We start from the raw sequence: 19,394 nt of genomic DNA, 5'->3' as shown, positions 1-19,394 counted from the left end.
GTCTGTGTCATTTCCCATAGCTGCTTCAAATAAAGCATTGAATTTTTAATTTTGTGAAGAACAGCAGTGATAAATGATCCACGAGGTATGTAGAGTTGGAAGAAGGAAGAATAGAGAAAATATCTAGAGAAGTCAGAAAGGTGGATAGTTATAATCTCTGAATGTTTTGACATGAACTGTCATGTAATCAAGTATACAAATGCGAGTGTTCTTTAAGTTTATTTAATTTATTTTGAATCCCAATAGCAAATATACACTAAATAGATATGTAAAATATCCATTTTATACAGTACTGTCAGTATTGAGAATTCTAAATGCTGACCTACGTAAGAAGTCAGGGCAGTTGAGTTCCAGCTATCTGCTTGCATTCAGCAATTTCAAGGTACTTCCATTACTGAGGGATTCTTAACCCGTGTGATGTCAAAATGTAAAACAGGAAAAAATTAAATGGAAAACATGATTACAGTTCTTATCTATAAAAGAAAATGTTTGTGCTGGCCTAAAGGGAGTTTAATAATCATTCCTATTAAGCTTGAAGCATATGATAAAACTTGAATCCTACTTTTCAGAGTGCATCAAATTATATTGATAGCAAAACATCGAAGGACATTTCCCTTGTAAAGTTGCAAGAAAAAATACCAAAAACTTTTAAAGTTTTTTTGCATGTTAGTTCTTGATATGAAACCGGCCTTTATCTCACTTCATACGTAATAAAAATATGCTCTAATTTAGAGACAAAAGACCTTGCAATACTGTACCTTTTCATTGCATCTTTGCTGATTATCAAAAATGGCACAAGAAGTTGTCCTTGAAGTCTGATAATTTTTTTTGCAACTTTTCTTACCACACTTTTTGACAGAAGAAAAGGCCCTTACTGTGGAAAAAGTCACTTCCACTTGTTTTTTTAGAATTTATTTGAAAGAAAGAATCTCAAAACTGTGTAACTTAAGAATTTAACATCTATAATAGGAAACAACAAATACAGTTTCCAGTTCCACTTCCAAGAGTCCTTCTGTAAGATATAAAGGCTTTTGTTTAAATTATTCAAATGTAGGTTGAACATTGTCAAATAATACAATGGATCCTACTAAGATATTGTTTCTAATTAATTATCTCTAAAATAGTAAATACTTTGTAAACTGGTTAAATAGTGTAAAATTGCCATTTTCCTGCAAATTTCAAGTATTGTAGAACTGATTTGGACAAGTTGCTTTTTGAAATGACCAACTGTGGTATCACTTCAGGAAATTTCCAAGTTGCACACTGTTTCTGGCTAAAATGCAACGGAAAGTTGAAGGCTGAACCTCCCAGTACTTTACAGGATTATTGAAGAGGCTTATGCCACTGTATAATGCTTTCTTCTTTCTTCTTCCTGTTGGACAGAAATCATTCACTCCCAGTTTTGCAATATGATTAGAATGAAGGAAGACTACCTGCAACAATAAGACACAGTAAAATATAATAGTTAGTATGTGAATGGGAAAAATATCTAAACATTCGTTGGCATATAGATAACTGAGGTTTGCTGTAAGATCAATTGGATGCAGACCTTAACAGTAACAGGAATTAAAAATTTGTGTGAAACCCTTAAAAAATGTCTCCCTCCTGCCACAGTCTCTCCCACAAAAAATAAGTTATGTGGTATTTTATCACTGTGTTGTCAGAATAATTGGACTCTATTCTTATGGAACATTCTCCTACAATGCAATTTTATGTTCTCTTATAGTAAGAATTGTAATGGTGCAGTATTATATTTTCCCATAATGCAGATTTTTAGTGATTTAATAAATTTTAAAAAGTAGTCTCTAGAAGAGTTGATATTGGGAGACATTTGTCAGTATGGTTACAGGAACAGATCAGTCTAGTGCTGTTGTAGCTTCAATTAGTAAAAAATAAAAGGCTTGTGGTAGAGCTTAGAATTTAAGTAAAATAATGTACATTGACAAAAGCACTCTTGTGTATCTAATTTTGCATTACGCTGCAAGTTGATGTTTGGGTTTTGGGTTTTTTGTTTGCATTTTTTGTTGTTTTTTTTTAAGATATATCTCAAAATATTTAATTGGAAGGGAAATGAGAAGTGGGAAGAAATGAAATTCAGAGATAAAAGCTTTTACCAAATAGCTTATCAAGTGCTCTGTCATCTATGCATTTCTTCATGTTTCCCCAAGATTTGTTCTGCTCAGTATCCTAAGGTATAGGTCATCTTATAAAACATAAATGATTTTAATTGCTATTCCAGAATTCAGGAAATAAATGTGTTTTGAAAATATTTTCTTGCGGAATTTGCCTAGTTCTATGTAAAAATTTTAAAATCTTACCATCATTTCAGCCTCATAAATAATTTATTTTAGATTTAAGACTTTTCAGCATGGGAATGGAAAAATTTCCACTCTGGCTTGCTAATATGGAAACTATAATAAATCTGAAACAAACTTTCTGGAAACTTTTTCTGGGTGTAGCATGTTGGTTTTTTGTTTGTGGTTGTTTTTGTGGGGGGGAGGTTTGTTGTTTTTTTTTCCTGGGAGTGTTCCTGATGTTTGATCTTGTTTATTTCTTTAAGTACATATGTGGTTTCAGGTTTTCCAAGTATGAGTGTGAGGTCAAAATACATGTGACAGTAAATTATGTGTTTTAGTTGTGTCCTAATCAGTATGGCAGTGTGAAAGTCAAACAATTCGTAACCACTAGAGCTTTCTATCAAATTTAGTATATGACCTGCAGATATTTCAGTTCGGGTAATCCAGGAGGAACTTTCTTGAGCTTATTTTTTTCAAGATGGATTTCACGTATGCTTGGTATGTTGGCAAAACTTCCATTTTCCACATCTTTGATTTTATTATTCCCAAGGCCTAGCCTAGAAATAGTACAAGGAACAATTAATTAAAGGTTCACAACAGCATTTTTTTTTTTTTTTTTTAAGATTGACATACACAGGAGTAGACGGGGGGAAAAAAAATAGGGAAAAATGATGAAATCTTACCTCTGATAGGAAAAAAAACCACCATTGATCTAACAAATATTTTTTTCTTCTTAATTTAATCTCCACTTAAAGGACAGCAGCTAGCCTGATGTGAGCAATTGTCCAGTTTTTCATGCAGCTTTTCTACTTTTAGTGGCAAGAGTTAAAATTATAGACATCAACCCATCTGCTTGTAAAATAAATCCTGCCCTTTTATCAAGTAGTATAGCTACAAAGTATACACACAGTAATAAAAGGTGGTGTTCTAATAAATAGCCAAAGAAGAGCAAGTCTTGTAAAGAAACAGTTGTGTATATATATAGCTTAGTAAAAAAATCTATATTTTTAAAAAAGCAGGACTACCTTCTTTCCTACTTCCACATTTTCCTGAATTTAGGCCTTAGAGTTTTTGCTATAAGGCTTAAGCCTGCATTGCTACGGAGATGATTCAGAAGGTGGAGGCACTGGACAGTTCGGAATTGCTCTCTCCATGCATCCTGCAATCCCCTTTTTCTCCTTTCTTTCTTGCTTTCTTCAGAAACTGAAGTTTGTCAGTTCAGTAGTTCCTCTTTGACAGTAGTTTCTATTACCAAATCCAAAATTCAATGCTGCTCATCTGTATTTTCAGAGTACTTAACTGAGCTTTACAGAAAGAACTTTCTTATTTTGTCCTACATCAGTGATACTTTCCTCAGAAACCTCCTTTTTTTTTTTTTTTCCTTAAACCCCATCACATCTGTAAACAGTTATCAAGTTGTTTCCTTTACTAGCTACTGTATTTCTCCCAGGCTAGTTTTCAGGAGGTGAATTTATCTTTTGCAATTTCCCAGTTTTCTCATGTGTTTGTATAAAAAAAGTCTCAAATTTCCCTTTTCATGCTATCCTTCTATATTTTTCTTTAGGGTGTGTATGGAGTGTCTCCTTCCAGTACACTTAGGCCTTCTCTGGAATTAAAAAGCTATTATGACTCTTAAATCCTATAAATTTAGTTGCAAGAAAGGCATTCTGTTCCTAAACCAAAAATCAGTTGGTGGTGTTGTATGCCTCATTTTGGGGGGTGAGTTGTGAGATGAGTGCCCAAAGAGTTAAAATGCCTGGGCCTGATAGGGAACAGGCTGGAGAAAAAAATCTGAATGCTGCTGATAAATTACATGACCGCAAAGGTTCATATATTCTGAGTATGAGAAATACATGCAGTGCTTAGTTGAGGCGTATTACTACTAGCACATTAAGAGATATTATATAAAAGCCATACAATATTACCCAACCCATGAAGTAAGAATTTATGGTGACTACATTTTGTAATCAGATGAGGTTCTTAACATACACTTCTATTGCAAACTGATAGGCAAGACATGGTAATAAGGCTGAAGTTTGGGGGGTGGTGTGGTGTGTGGGGTTTTTTTAAAAGTTTGATCTTATTTACAGCAGTTCTTATAAAACACTTAAAATTTTAATTTTTTTTTTTTTCATGAGAAGTATCAAAAAAGAGATCCTGATCTTTTATCAAATAAAAGCATTTTGCTTGGGAATTTTACCTTTGAAGATTTTTATATCGGTTAAAATCTTCAACTTCGATTGCTGTGATCTTGTTGTCATCTAAATGAAGTTCTAGTAGACTGGAGGGCAATTCTGATGAAAAACAAATGCACAGTATGAGAAAAATAAGCCAACTTATTTTTTTTGGAAAACATATTATGTTCCAAACAGCTTCTTTCCTTTGTGTTTAGGATTGGGTGGAGAATTTTGGGTATGGTTGTCTGCATTCAAGAAATGGCTATTAGATACAAGTGTGTTACTTTAAAAAAAAAAAAAATCATCAACATCAATTGGTTTGAAATAGTAACTTAAAAAATTAAGATGTGAAAGCGCATATGCTAATGTAAAGATTTAAAGATTTCAGAGTTACAGAATTTGGTATAATTTTGCTACCTTTGTTTACAATTGTTTTCATGTACTTTTGGTTAACCTGTCAAAGATGTAAATTGTATTTTATGTACAATTATCTGACAGTTGGTAGTCAAAATCCTAGCCCCGTGGAACCAGTGGCAGGTTTTTGTAGATAGGTATTTTCTTCCATGTGATGTGACAGTTGTGCTATTACGGCTCCTAAGGTGTGACCTGGGAGGAAAGTTTTCAGAACTGTCTAAGCAAAATGAGATATGTGGTATGCTCTTTCCTGTGCTGGCACGCAGGATATTTTCTCATATGGTACCAAATAGTCAATAGTACAAAATACCAATTCAGACCTGTCAGTGAATGGACCAGGAGGTGGAGAATCTTTTTTACATTATCCTTTTAGCGAGGGCAGTGAAAGATAGTCACAAGTTACTATTTGCTGATCTTATGTTCAGTTTTGCTCACATCTGTCTAGGTGGCACCCTGACACCAAGCAAGACAAGCCACATGTTTCTGTCAGTAATGTGGCTTAGAAGAGCACTGCTCCCATTGCTGAGCGCTGTAGCATTACAGTACTCCAGAAAAGGGGTGTGCTTTACAGTCGGTCTTGATGCAGGTTGACATGTCTTGGTGTTTGTTTGGGCTTTTTTCTAGTTGACATTCCAGTTTACAATTTCACTGGGTGCTCTTGTGTCTGAGTTACAATAGGGAAGACTACCCATCTGTCCACTTTAGACTTTAAGTGCTTTTTGGAAGTTACACTTTTTTAATCTTTTGTGTTGTCATAACATTTGCAGATAGAAGGACCTGCAAACTTAGTTTCCATTTGGTTAGAATGTGTTCACCATGAAATCCAGTTGCTTTATGATTTGTTTTTGTATTTGACACCACATATTGGATCTCATTTTGTGTTTCCTTATTGGAGATTATAACTAAGACAAAATCTGAATACTTTTATGTATTTTTTTTGTGATAAGTGATAGGAGATGGTGATATGATGATACTAGGAGAATGTATTTTGTGTGTGTGTTGGGGAGTGTTACCATAGGAAGCCAGATAACTTCTGATATTAAAATTACCTTAACAATTGGGGTGAGTTGGGTTTTTTGTTTGTTGTTGGGGTTTTTTTAGTGTTCTTTTCTACAGGGATGCTTTTGCATATATATCTGTTTACAAGAAGAGATTAAATTTAGTAAGAAACAAGTTCTTTCTTGCAATCATCCAGAAATAAATATCTTGGGGGCTAACATTTAGTTCCCCTGTAAATTAATGAATGATAAACCATATGGTATTAGGCTTTGTTTCCTCCCTTTTTCTCTTAGCTAGTAGTTTTGAGCAGGTGAAAATCATGAGGGTTTGGTTAAATACAGTGGTGACCTACAGAAGATGCAGGTAGAATGTTGTACTGAGTTCCTTCGTGCTACTTTTTGTAAAATTAGTGCTTTAATTTATTACTATTTTCAAATCACAAGTTAATTCTTTTAGATGGAGTGATTTCATTTTGTAGTATTTTGTGTTGGATTTAATTAAAATGTTAATATTAAATTTCACTTAGCAAAACCCCATCGGAAGATGTATAAAATGCTTTATTGGGTTTTGCATTAAGGTGGTATTGCAGAGCATATTTGAGCTACAGAGTCACTTGAAACATTCAAAATTAAAGTTAGAAATTTTGGGGTTTCATTTTAAATGCATAAAGGAATTGGGAATTTTGTATCCCTTACGACCCAGATGAAAAATCAAGGGGTTTATCCTTTCTTTGTATGGATTTTTGAGAGGTTGATGTGAAACATGTGAAGTGACATCTTATTATCATTTTCTTCACATCGTTTCTCCTGAGAAGAGTCTCTGGATGACTCTGAGAGAGGAGTGGACTGCCTGATGGGGAGAAGGCAGATGAGGGGGCTGGAGAGCGAGTGTGTGTGTGTGCGCGCGTGCATGCACACTGTTGAGATGTCAAATTGGATGCTAAGTGCAAAAAGAAAAATAAGGTCAGAGGTGCTTTGGTAGTAAGGAACAGTACAAAACAGAATTTATGAATATTTTAATAATCATATATATGTTAAAGCACTTTATTTAGGAATATACTACCTTAGGTATAGGTAAAATAGAAAAGGTAAAACAAAGCATACCTTTAGGAATTGAAGTTAATTTAGCTTCTGCAATTCTTATATGGTAGATATTTACTCCTTCGAAAGCCCCTGGCTCTATTCCATCATTGTTAAGAGGATTTGCACTCATTTCTGTCCAAGGGGGGGGAAAAAAAGTATTTATGGCATAGGAATTTTGTGTATGTTAGACTAAGTTATAAACAGCTGGTTTAATTTTATTTATGACTTCTGATGTTCTAGGCATTAATTAATGTTTAGCTTTGATAACCTATTCTGTGGGGTGGAAGTCACAGCTTTCGGTGAATAAAGGCTCTCTTAACTTGGCTTGCAGAGTTACCAAAAACTTGACCTATGTAGCAGCTTCACATAGAAAGTAAATTGTGAAAGATAGTTTCCACAGCATGGATATCTCTTTAAGAGAAAAATTGCACTTTGGGGAAATGTTTGAATGAAAATTATATGTAGTATGTTACATTTTTAATAAAGACATTTTCTACTTAATTGAACTTACCTAAAACATGTAGAGACTTCATTCCTTTAAATATGTCCTTGTTGATTTTCTTAACCTTATTAGCATGAATTCTGAGCTCTGCTAAAGTTTTTGGTAGATTTATTGGAATCTCAGTTAGCTGGTTGTGGGACAAATACAGTCGTCGTAGCTTCTTTGTTGGTTGAAAGGCTTTTGGATGGATCTTGGATATTTTATTGTTGTTCAAAGCCAGTGCCTGCGAGATATGGGAAGAACAATAGAAATAATTTTTTTTATATAGGAGTGTTATGTTTATGAATTTTAAGTAATGAATTTGATATATAATTTAACAATTAAGTATTTTAAATATTTTGTTTTTCCATCATATCAAATTTTAGCACTTTGTATATACTTTGGGTATTTCAATTGATTGTGAAAAACAACAAAAAAACCCCCTCTGGAGACTGGAGTATTGGCTAGAAGGTAGGGAAAAACTAGTCAGAGCTGACAAGGTGATAATGGATAATGAGAAGAACTGGCGAAAAAATACATTTGTCTTCAGGTATTTTATGGAATTGTATAGGGGTTATATTCTTTTTGTTGTTGTTCCTTAATGCGGACAAATTGTCAAAACTCAGAATTTCATCTTTTATTTCAGCATAATGCTGCAAAGTAAAAGTTAGAGTTTTAATCCAAATTTCTTAAAAGTTAATGTCAGTGCACAGCTGATATACACACATGAATTTATATCTTATTTGCCATAACTTTTCAACTCCTGTGAATTTAAGTCTCTCCTCTACAATACACTAGTACTTTTTTGGGACAGTTTTCTGTTCTTGGTTGCTATGTGTTATCAGAGAATTTGTAATGACTTACTACAGACAACAATATGAGTTATCTGAAATTATTTTGTGTGTCAAATCACATCTCTGCATTTCCATACCTAGACTATTCATTTTTGTTCCTTTTTAACTTCTTTGAGCTGTTGGTAAGTCATCTGATCTCTGGAATTGTGGAAAAAAAAGTAGAGCAAAACAGAATTAATCTTTTTTTTCCCCAAAAAAATGAGGATAGCTTAAGCAAATAAACAGGAAATGCTTCTTCCTAATCCAAGTTGCCATCAATGCCTTTGCTAAGTAAGTTAGTACTCAGACAAATTGTACAAAGTGAACTTTGCTTTCAGTAAAAATTTAGGCCTTGCCACAAATTAACTGATGAGAAAAATCAAAAAAGCTCAGTTTTCAGCTATCACATAATTAAGTGGTGACTCTAATATATAATGTGGTGATTGCTAATGTATTCTAGTGACTTTCTCAGTCATTGGAGGTTAGTTTCTATAGGATCTTTTATACTGAATATAAACCACAGTTAGTGTGCTTACCCATAACTTGCTGGTTAAGACTGTTGTGTGCCCAGACATGTGACACTTAAGGGGAATTGAAAACACTTTGTTGCAAACAATGAATTTATATGGTTTCTATATTTTCTGTTCTAGCTTAACCCACAATAATTAACAAGCTCATTCATAAACACTTAGATCTTGATCAGAAGCCAGACACAATTGAAAAGGATTTGGTTTATGTTAGTTTAGAAAGACATGAAACACATTAATGTGGAATAGAATGTCAATTTGCTATAACTTGTGGAACAATTTGTCATTTTTATAATGACAATTTTAACATTGTCAGTATTCTTTGGTACTGGATCTAGAGTGACACCTTATGGAAATAAGTATTCCAAAACAGATTTAATCTACCTTCCCAGACCTCTGAGACTCTCTTATTTTCTTTCATTATAAAAAGGGATTGTTGTGTACCATAAGTATCTAGATTCATCAGTTGCCAGTGATACTTATATTAAAGCCTGTCTCTATGTGCATACTTGAGTGTGTTAAAAAGTAGTAAAGCACCCAACTTTTTCATTAATTCAGTGTTGGTCTGTTTTCCATTCAGGTCAACTGGATTTGTAACATTAGTTTGTGCTGTATATGTTAGTTGTATGCTGTGTGCTTTTGAAAGTAGTCTCAGAAAATACCATTCTAGTTATTTTGTGAGATAAAGTTCTTTCTGCTATTTTACAGCTAAGCACATAAAAAAGGAGCAGTTGTCTTGCAGCCTTCAGAACGTAAGGAATGCTTCTGTGCGTGCTAAGAGGTCTTGAGAATCTTTTTGGTGAGATACACATGGTACGTTTTCTGGATGTGGAAAGTGGCATAGTTCTTACAGCTCAAAGACATTTGCTTCTTACTGTGTGGGAGCAGTCAAATATGCAGGCTTTATTTTTATGGATACTGTTAGAGCAGAACGTACCATTTGTATCTTAAAAGTATCAAAATATTTCAGAACCCTAAACATTTCAAACTTGGAAAATAGCAAGCTTACATAAAGCGATGTGAGTCCTTGAAGATCATTTTCCTTGACCTCTTTAATTTTGTTGTTTTGAAGGTCAATCATACGAGTATCTGGTGGAATGTTGCGAGGTATTGATGTCAAACCTATTTAAGTATGTGACATAAACAGAAACATTATGTGCCTGTACTTCCACAGAAATTAATTGCTAAACAGCAAAACACAGTAAGAGTGATTATTATGGCGGGAAAGAAGATACGAACAGCCATAAAGCAAGGATAGAAAGGAATATTTGATAATGAGAGGAACTAATCATGTAAGAATGTACAACAAAATTGTGTGGATGGTTTCAGGAGGAAGTACTGCTTCCCCTGACCATGAAAAGCTTGAATGGGGTGCTCATTGCAGATTCTTTGCATCTGTGAAATGCCTCAGAGCACCAGTTGTTCTCCAGCGAAACGGCTTCAGTCCCTGGGGAAAGCAGCCCTCGGAGGACCTGCGGCTGTGGTTCGGTACTGAGGAACAGGGCTGTTGCAGTGGCCATGAGGGATTTCTGCTCAGTGTTTGAATGCTCTTTTCTGCTTCTGCACTGCCCTATCCCTTGTACCCGCGCAGTTGCTTATATAGCCATACAGTTAACATCAAGGCTGAGAAATGGCTATTCTTCATGAAAGTAGACAAAAGGTGGTCTTCCAGCTGCCAGTTCTTAATTACCAGTTGTATAAATTCCCCAATCCAGTTAATTTTTCAGTTACAAAACCACTTCAGTTCATGCCATCTGAGATCCTGAATCAGCAGAAGAGACTAGCAAGGGATAGTAGTTTTCTTTTCAGTGGAAACGCTGATGCGTCAAATGCTAAATGCTGGTCCAGCTTATTAACAATTATTCCATAATTAATAGGTTATAGTTATTTAAACATGAAGTCTATTAATAGGGATTTTTTCTATGTGTGAACTGAAGGGTGTTTGCAATCTCTAAACCAGATGCAATAACCACAGCTTATTGCTGTCAGCAAAAGTTTATTTTGATTCCGTAATAATGACGCATTTTTTTAAAAAGACAGCAATTTATCTCAAGGTTTCTAAGACATGAAGAATCTAAGATTAAGTTCAGGATGGTGGCAGAGCTGTGATGAGAACAAATGTCACTGTGCTAGTGGCAGGACCGTAGTCCTCTGATTACCCTGAATCATGGGAAAACTTCAATGAACACTAATTCAAATTGGCATGATTAATAATAACTTTGTGTTTAGGGCTAGTGTCTGCCTGCAACAGTGACAGTAGCAGGGTTGCCTTTGGTTAAAATGTTACCAGTGACGTGCACCTTAAAGGAAATTAAGCTGAGCAAATACGCACTAGTATTACATTTCCTTGTGGTTTATTTATGGCCTCTTTTTCCTTTATGTTTTCTTGTCATTTGACCTGTTGCTTTGTAGTTGTGAATGAAGTACTTCTTTAGCCATACTCTTTTTTGAGAGAGGGGACTCATAGCTTGTCTAATGCAAACAGCAAACTTTTGTGCTTCTCTGTTTGGATATAACTTCACGAAAGTAACTGAAACAGGAGAAAGGGTAATCTAAAATGTAAATATAAGCATTTTCGCATTCTGTGATTATTCTCCTAGTGGATAAAAAACTATGCAGATTATATGTATTTACTAACCCCAGTAAGTGTTCCATTAAATGGCTTTACAGTTATTTGTTACAGATATAGGTAGCACATGCACACATTTGTTACATGCCTTTCCATTCTGTGCTGATAGCAACAGAAGTCACTGCTAATGCAAGGTGTCTCTAGCAGTTTATTAATTTTCTAAACTGATGTGCATGAACTGGGAAAACATGTTATAAAAAGTGCTGGACACAAAATAGTTGCTGGACACTTAATTAGATACAGTTTGCAAGCCTAATTGAAAAAATGTAAGCTCCTCCTGAAAGGGACTTGTAAAGGAATACGTGACAGTGTGCAATTTATGGAGCTGTAAAATTCATCTTTTAAAAGGCAAATCCTCCAAAGGAGAGGCCAGTAGAGAACAGACACACAGATTTGTTCTTACCTAGATCAGAGCAATGGACGACTCTCACATAGCACTGGCATCCAAAGGGACATATTGGGAAGAGATCAAAAGGAATTAGTGGTATAATTGGTTCAGTGGTTGGAAATAGAGAATTGTCGTCATCATCATCATCATCATCTTCCATATCTTGAAGCATCATATTCTTTAGTGTAAAATATGAAGGACCAATGAGAGGTTTGGCAGAGCACAAAGCCAAGAAGAGAAGGAGTGTGTATTCTTTCATATCTTCTTAATCACGATAGCCAATCTTGAAGAGGAAAGTAAGCAAACAAAAAAAACCCAAACACAAGAATCAGTGAATGTGAAACAGCAAATAAATGTACTGAACTACTTACTTCACTCACTGCTGCAGTCTCTGGTCCTGAAAAAATGATCTGTTATTAATATTAAGGTTTAATTAGTATATGGAAGATAAAGAGCATTAAAATTACTCTTTAAAATATAATTATTATAAAATTATGTGTTACAATAAATACTATTAAAATATTAATTCTTCAGACATTAATGCCATATCAGAGTGTTTTAGCTGAGTTTAAAAAATAGGATCATCATTTGCTTCAGGCTTTGAAGTGTAATCTTTGTAGCAAACATTACCAGAACTTGGAATTGGGTTTATTTTATTCTTTCTTAATGAAAAAGTATTTTTAATGGGATACATTGGCATATGTGCATTGCTTGTATCTAGAAAATTGGGAAGTGCTTGATTAGCAGTACATAAAATGCACTCATCATGATACTCCCTAAACACTTCTAATTAAACACTTCTTATTCTAATCTGGAAAAATAGATAGAGTTTTCAGTCCTGACAACAGCTTTTCACCAATTCCAGCCATTCATATATTGTTGCGATTGACAGAAGTTCACCTCTGTATTTTAATGCAAGCACATTTGTATATGACTTTTATTTGATGAGAGCTCTTGTCTCTGACAAGGGCTTGGAAGTTATGAATCTGTGTCATTTGAAATCAGTAACTCAAATTACACGCAGAACAAAGTGGAAAACCAATACATCTATGTGCATATTTTTTTAATAAACTTTTTTTTTCCAACCTAGCTTTGTTGTCCTAGGGCCTGTATGTGACAGCTATGCAGCCAGCTGAAAGGAGCTCAAAATGCGTCGTGCTTGAATTTAATGCCATAAAACCCACCAGCTTTCTAGATTACCCATAACTTGAAAGTATCTTTCCTGTGTAATCAAAGGTCCTTCAGGCTGGAAGACAGAAAGATATTGGATCAGTTAGGGAACCTTTGAAGCAGAAAACACCATGTCAGATAGCTACAATTTATTTTTTTCTGATGTTATTGAGAATACACAAGTTATGAAAGACTTGGAAACTAGATTTGTCTTCAGGAAAATGTGGCAGATTCTGTCTCATTACAGCTGTTCATTCAATTTCATTCAGGTTCTCTGAGTTCTAATTTTACCAGATTTCTTTCCCACCCGACTGGGAAAACCAGGAGTCCAGTCCTACAGTATACTGGGTTACCTGAGCAATGATGATCCATAGGTCAAACCCCTCAGATATTTTCTACATACTCTGGTTTTATTCTAAAGATTTTCTTGACCAAATACTCCTTTAAAACTAAACACAAGGGAGAACAGAGATAGTAAGAATTGCCACAGGATGTTTTGCAACTCTGTGAGAAAAGACTGTACATTCAGCCCTCAGCTCTATGTTGTTCCCCTCCGAAGCCCAATTCCGGAAGTTGTTCGGATCCTACAGCACACTGTGCAAACCAAGAGGGGCTACTCTAAATTTTGTTATGCATATCCTGTTTATAAAAATGTTTCTATTTAGACTATCATAGACCTCTTTAGGGAACTACTAAACGGATGTCAATTCTTGTTTGATCACCTAATTGAATGCTTGCTGATCTGTTTATAGCTGAAAAAGTCTTTATGTAGGTCTTTTGGCTTTGGTCCTCAATCACAGGAAGAGGAGTACACTTGTTAGTACAAGGGTGTTGACTTGGCTTATTCAAAATTCTGAGGTTTTGTATTGCTTTTTTCTGTACAAGGTCATTTTGATGTTTCTTGGATGTGGTTCTTAACAGCATTAAAATGCTGTGTATTGCATAAATACTGTATATGTTTCCGGGTGTATAAAAAAAAAAAGCTAACGGTATTTAGATTACGTAAAACTCACCCTTTCAAAAAGAATGCAGTAACTCCTGTGCCGGTCCCCCCAAATATGTGTCTGAAAACAATGGCACAATATACTTTGTATCTTGCAGGTACGCAGCATATAACTGCAAGTTTAATATTTATTGTAATCTTCCAGTTGCGTGCTCATTTGAGTAGCGTGTGTATCTTTTACTGATTTAACAATCTTTTAAAAGAATCCTGATGTATATTTTTCCCATATATTTTCCTTTGTGTTCAAAATAACATTCTGTTTCAATGCTAGAATTTTATAGTCGTACTTGGTAATCCTATACAATGTGTTTTCTTGAGAGAGTCTTGGAATAAAAACACTGCTGGGAATAAGATGTGGAACCTACCTTTGTTTGGAGAGAATTGCAGTCATGTCTGGTGGTACACCTTTGGAATATTTGGCCCTTTCAATCTTGTATCTCAGCTTCAGCAAAACAGTCAAAACATTTAATACTGTAGTCATACCATTAATTAGGAGGAGATTGAAGCCTTTCAGACTTTCAAGTTCTCCTTGTTTTTGGACAAGTGCTTTCATGTCTGGGTTTTCACAGATGGGCACTCAGGCTGCTCTTCTACTGCCCGCTTAGGTATTAAGTGACAATGCTTTGTGCTTTATTCATTGTTGTTGTACAATTTCTGCATATAGGATACGAAGTGTCATAGCATGTGTCATGTCTTGGAACATCTAAATCCCTGCTGGCTTCTATTTGTGGTAGGCACTGGATGTGTAGTTTTACTGTCTAAAAGATAATCTTTCATGTATGTTCCTGAAATGCTGTTCTGGATCTGGTGCTAGGAAGTTGTCTTATGAAACGATTTAAAAATCTGTTTCCACACTTGTACCTGTAGCAAATGGATTGCATATTTCTTTTCAGATATTCAAAAAACTAATTATGATTTCGAACTATGAAAAAGTTGAGGCTGTGATTGGAGTACTGGCCAATTTGAACTCTTGAAAAACATGTGTTGTTCTAGAAAAGTAGTGTTGAAATATGTCATTGATTACATATATTAGTTCTGTGAGTTCAATCTCTTGAAAACAAGTCCCTTTACAGAAGGAAGCCTGAGTTGTGGTACTTTTTTTTTTTTTTTTTCCCCTCCCTAGGAAAGAGAAAAAGCCCGTGCTTCAACTTCCCATTTTACCATTAGGAAATCCTTATTGCTAATTGGCTTTGTACTTAGGGATGGTAATCAAGTTTGACTCCAGGTTCACATTGGCTAAAGAACTGCCAAAAATTAATTCCAAAGAACTGGATTTTATGGAGGTTTTAAATTTTTTTTTCCTGGCTGAGGCTTTGAGGTTTCCAGTAAATAGATGTTGATATGTCTTTGTAGAAATGCTTTGACTCTGCAGCTCATCTCAGAGAACTTATACAGACTTTCTGCATGCTTAAACTTCATGAGTAAGAGAATTAAAAGAAAATGAAAGCTTAAAATCCAAGAACCTAATGATCTTTCAGGAAATACTTTAATTTTATCATGAGAATTCTATGAAATAATTGTTTCAGAAATTACAGTTCATGGATACAGCTGTACTGATGGTCCACTGCTGCCACTTGAGGCTGGTTCTGCTCCCAGGTACATATTTTCAGTTCTCTTGTACCAGCTCTTCCTCTCAGGCTGTTCACTGAGCTGATTGAACTCACTAAACCAGCATAAAACTAATGTGAGCAAGAGAAAAACCCCCAACACATTATTTCCCTGTGAACAAACTGAATCAGTCTGAGTATCAGAGCCAGCACAAAGGAATGGGTGGAACCAGCCTGGTTTAAGGGGAAGGAAGGTTAAAAAGGGAGAGAGGGAAGGAGAAGAGATGGAGCAGCCATTCTTGACATACGCAAGCTGTTAGACAGGCTCAGGTGTTGATTAATACCATGAAGAGATGATTGTTGCTTGGACAAAGTCTAGCCTTGTTCATTCTCATTTTTACAGACCAGAACGTTGAAGATGAGTTTTAGGAAGTGTAGCAATTTTAAGGAGGGCTCACATACTTCTTCATGACACTTTCTTTGTAGCAATCCTACTTATTCTTCAGTACAAAAAGCTTCTGAATAGCACCTTTTCACTAGAACACTAGCCACTCCAAAGTGAGATAATTGAATGTGGAAAGTACATTTTACATGTAGAGATGCTGTAAGGCTGACTTTCTTTCCTGAAGTATGTAACAATCCTAAAATCACTGTGCTAAATGTTTGGGACATGCTTATCTGCACCGATGTGGTGATCTTTGCCAAAACTCACGTTGCCAGACAGCACATGGATGATAGGAATCTTTTATGCACTTAGTTTAGGATAACACTTACAATTTTTAACTAATTAAATGCAGGTGATGTCACAGTATGTTAATCTGATTAAAACCTTTTAGAGGTTGTGTGGAAAATTCCCACATGCAACAGTTCTGTGACATGAAAATTCTAAACATGAATTATGGGAAGAAAAACACTTTCTGTGAGGGTCGAAGTTATGTTGTTAGTATAGGATGTGTTCATTTAAAAAAAAAAAAAAGAAAAGAGAGTAAGTCTGGATTCCTTGGCAGTTGCATGCCAGTCTTGCAGCATGTGGTCTGTCTTGTCTTACCAGTTACGACACTGAAGGAGTTAATAGGTAAAGTTTTAAGACCTAAAGACTCTAAATTATATTTAGAAATCACTTCTGTTACCGGTGTACAGAGGCGAATTTCCTATGACATTGTTTCTGAAAAGGAAATGTTTAAATGACACAGTGGTGGTCTTTACAGAGGCAAAGAAAAATCTCTGTGTTCATTAATAACACAAATCATTGCACTGCGCACAGATTTTGTCCAAAGAAAGGCAAGACCATAGCTGTTTTGAAAGCTATATTTAAAAATAGTTCTGGTTCTATTAGTCATTGTCCCATTCCTGAAATAAAAAGAGTTTATGTTTAACTCTTTGTCTACTCTACTCATTTACTTAAATTGCTTAAGAAAAACAGGAGGAAATTTTTTTATTAGTAAGATTACTGAAGAAATTATTCTGTCTTGAGAAATAGCCCAATATTGAAGTTATTTAGTATAATAATGAATAACATGTTTACAAAATAACTTACGTTTAGAGAGTATTTACTTTTTATGGAAAACTGTTTGACTCTTGTGTGTTACTGAGTATGACCTATGAGCATTTTTAGGCTGTGGCTCATCTACAGTTCACTCTTTCATATGTCATTTTTGATTGCTTTGCTGATATCTACTTAAAAAACCCCCTAACTTGAATACCAAATTACACAAAGTTAACACTGACTTGTAAATAGAAGAACTGCTATAATTGTAGGATAGATTTGCATATATTATAATAACTGAGGGGAAAAAATTTTATTGTCAGTTAAGTCTTTCTGACAAAGCTTTCTTTAATAGCTAAATTATTCACTATAGTTTTTGGTTTTGTTTTTTTTTTATTATTGCTTTGCAGCTCAGATGTAGTAAATACAGAATTATTTCAGCTGCAAAGTAGATTTCCAAATATTCCATTAGAAAAAGTGGTATTTCTAACTCTAAATTACCTGACACTATTAATCTGCACATAGTGACTGGCAACCTGTTGTTTAATTCTTTATTGCTATTTATATAGAATAGGTATTCAAACTGGACATACCTTGCAAGTTTGATAATTCTTCCGGAAGCACTGTGATGATCCACCTGAGATCTTTATGTCCAGTTATTTCATATTTAAAAAAAAAAAAAAAGAAAAAAAGAAAAAAAGGAAGTTAGGCTGAGTTCTGTGAAATCTAAAGTAAATATAAAGAAAAATTCCACTTCCAAACTTCTTGATCCTCCTGGCACCGTGGGTGATACCAGAATAAAGTGCTGCTTCAGATTAGCCCATCTTAATACTGAAGAATGATATTAAGACGACTTGTTACCACTCATATGTTTTTCATCACTGCCTGTATTCCAGCCAAAACTTCTGGCTTAACTCTAGACGTCTAGTGGAAGACTTTGTAAAACCTGTAGTTTAATAATAGTTGACATCAGGCCATTGGAAGTACAGTGAGGTCCATTTCAGGTCATTCCTGCTGTGGAATCACACTTATTTATGATTTCATTAGCCATTATTCTTTAAAAAGTGTGACTTGAATGAAAGTATAAAACCTTAGCCAGTAGCAGGGTAAACCAGTAACCTATAGTGATCAGCATGTTGCCAAAGCTTTCTAAAGTTATAAAATTAGGACTTTGTGTAGTTAAGTATAAATTCTACCTCTTGCTTCCAGTAGACAACTATCTGGCTGGGGAAAATGGTTGAAGAATGTAAAATGTAGATCAGTTTTCATTTGTCAGTATAGTTAATCTATTTCTCTTGTGTACGAGAAATAATGCCTATCTTTTATTTAAAACAGACAATATTTGCAATTTTCTGAGAAGGATTGAAGTTGTGAGTTTAAAGTCTTTGAGGATTTGCCTTGTAATAGTTTGTACTGATATGCACATCACAATATTTAGAAACTGGGTTGTTTACCTTTTGTAGGCTGCCTGTTTATGTATACTTTAGAAATATGACTAATTGAGTTTACCCAGAGCAAGTTTGATAGTCAATGTAACAGTTTGTGTCTTTAAATTTATAATACATTATATCTGTCCAATTCCATGCACATCTGACAATCTGCTTCATAAATTAGTTCCTTTCTATATTGAGTCTATTCTTCCTGTGGAAAAACAGCCTGGAAATTTTGGGTTTTTAATATACATGTAATGTGGTGCTGTTTGCAAAATGACAGTTTAAGTTTTATATAATTTATATTAGTTTTGTCTACTGTTCCTTTCTTAAGGAAGAAAAAGATACTATGCCAAAAATGAAATCTTTGGTGCTATCATGTCAAACAAGATTAAGGATTATGTTACCTGCTGCATTGTTCTTGCATGTGTTCCAGTTTCAGTAGCATAGATGAACGATGATAAAGATTCTCCCTATCACTTTTCCCAAGGAATGAAATTACAGTTTCAGAAGCAATCACATTCCCACATGAAAATCTGAAGGATGATCTTAAACTTTTTTGAAATCTCAAATTGCATATATCTACATTCTCTTGTCTGCATTTAGAAACCGAAGCTTCCTAAGCAAACACTCCCCTGTGTTTTGAATAGCTTGGTTTGGATGCGTTTACTTGAGCAAATTAGTATTAAATTGCTGTTTAAAAAAAGCCTCCAACGCTTTCTTGGCTCTTTAATAGAAGAGAGCGGGCCCAGAGGGTTGTGATATAAATGTACTGGTTTCTTCTTTTTTGCTTCTCCTTTCAATAGCAAAGTGTTGAATCAGCAATTTCAGCTGATCCTAGTTTGCAGCAATGCTCCCTGTTCTTGATGTTTAGCAACATCTCAATTTTGGATAAATACTTCTTAAAAATTATTTTCTCTTCTTAGTTGAT

At 34.7% G+C, this 19,394-nt stretch overlaps 2 protein-coding genes across 3 annotated transcripts in view; one reads left to right on the top strand and one right to left on the bottom strand.

Annotated features, from left to right (window-relative positions):
- Positions 1–19,394, top strand: part of CENPP (centromere protein P) — a 148,204-nt gene that overhangs the window by 63,444 nt on the left and 65,366 nt on the right. The window lies entirely within an intron of this gene.
- ASPN (asporin) lies at positions 887–17,911 on the bottom strand. The gene is made up of 8 exons (XM_074879671.1): positions 17,627–17,911; positions 11,843–12,110; positions 9,820–9,932; positions 7,481–7,694; positions 6,991–7,101; positions 4,498–4,591; positions 2,716–2,854; positions 887–1,433 (listed from the first exon to the last, which is right to left on the bottom strand). The coding sequence occupies exons 2-8, from the start codon at positions 12,084–12,086 to the stop codon at positions 1,236–1,238; spliced, it is 1,113 nt and encodes a 370-aa protein (XP_074735772.1). The 5' UTR covers positions 12,087–12,110; positions 17,627–17,911; the 3' UTR covers positions 887–1,235.

Source organism: Strix uralensis, chromosome 10 (genome assembly GCF_047716275.1).
Source record: "Strix uralensis isolate ZFMK-TIS-50842 chromosome 10, bStrUra1, whole genome shotgun sequence".
NCBI lineage: Eukaryota > Metazoa > Chordata > Aves > Strigiformes > Strigidae > Strix > Strix uralensis.
This window is presented reverse-complemented; position numbering and strand designations above follow the sequence as displayed.

What these genes read in the sequence shown, in the direction of transcription:
- ASPN (XM_074879671.1), bottom strand. Translation starts at nt 12,086, where the DNA reads ATGAAAGAATACACACTCCTTCTCTTCTTGGCTTTGTGCTCTGCCAAA. An exon ending in GAAGTCTCTACATGTTTTAG is followed by an intron (nt 7,102 to 7,480) that starts GTAAGTTCAATT and finishes CCCCTTGGACAG; the next exon opens with AAATGAGTGCAAATCCTCTT. An exon ending in CCGAACTGAAATATCTGCAG is followed by an intron (nt 1,434 to 2,715) that starts GTCATATACTAA and finishes TTATTGTTGCAG; the next exon opens with GTAGTCTTCCTTCATTCTAA.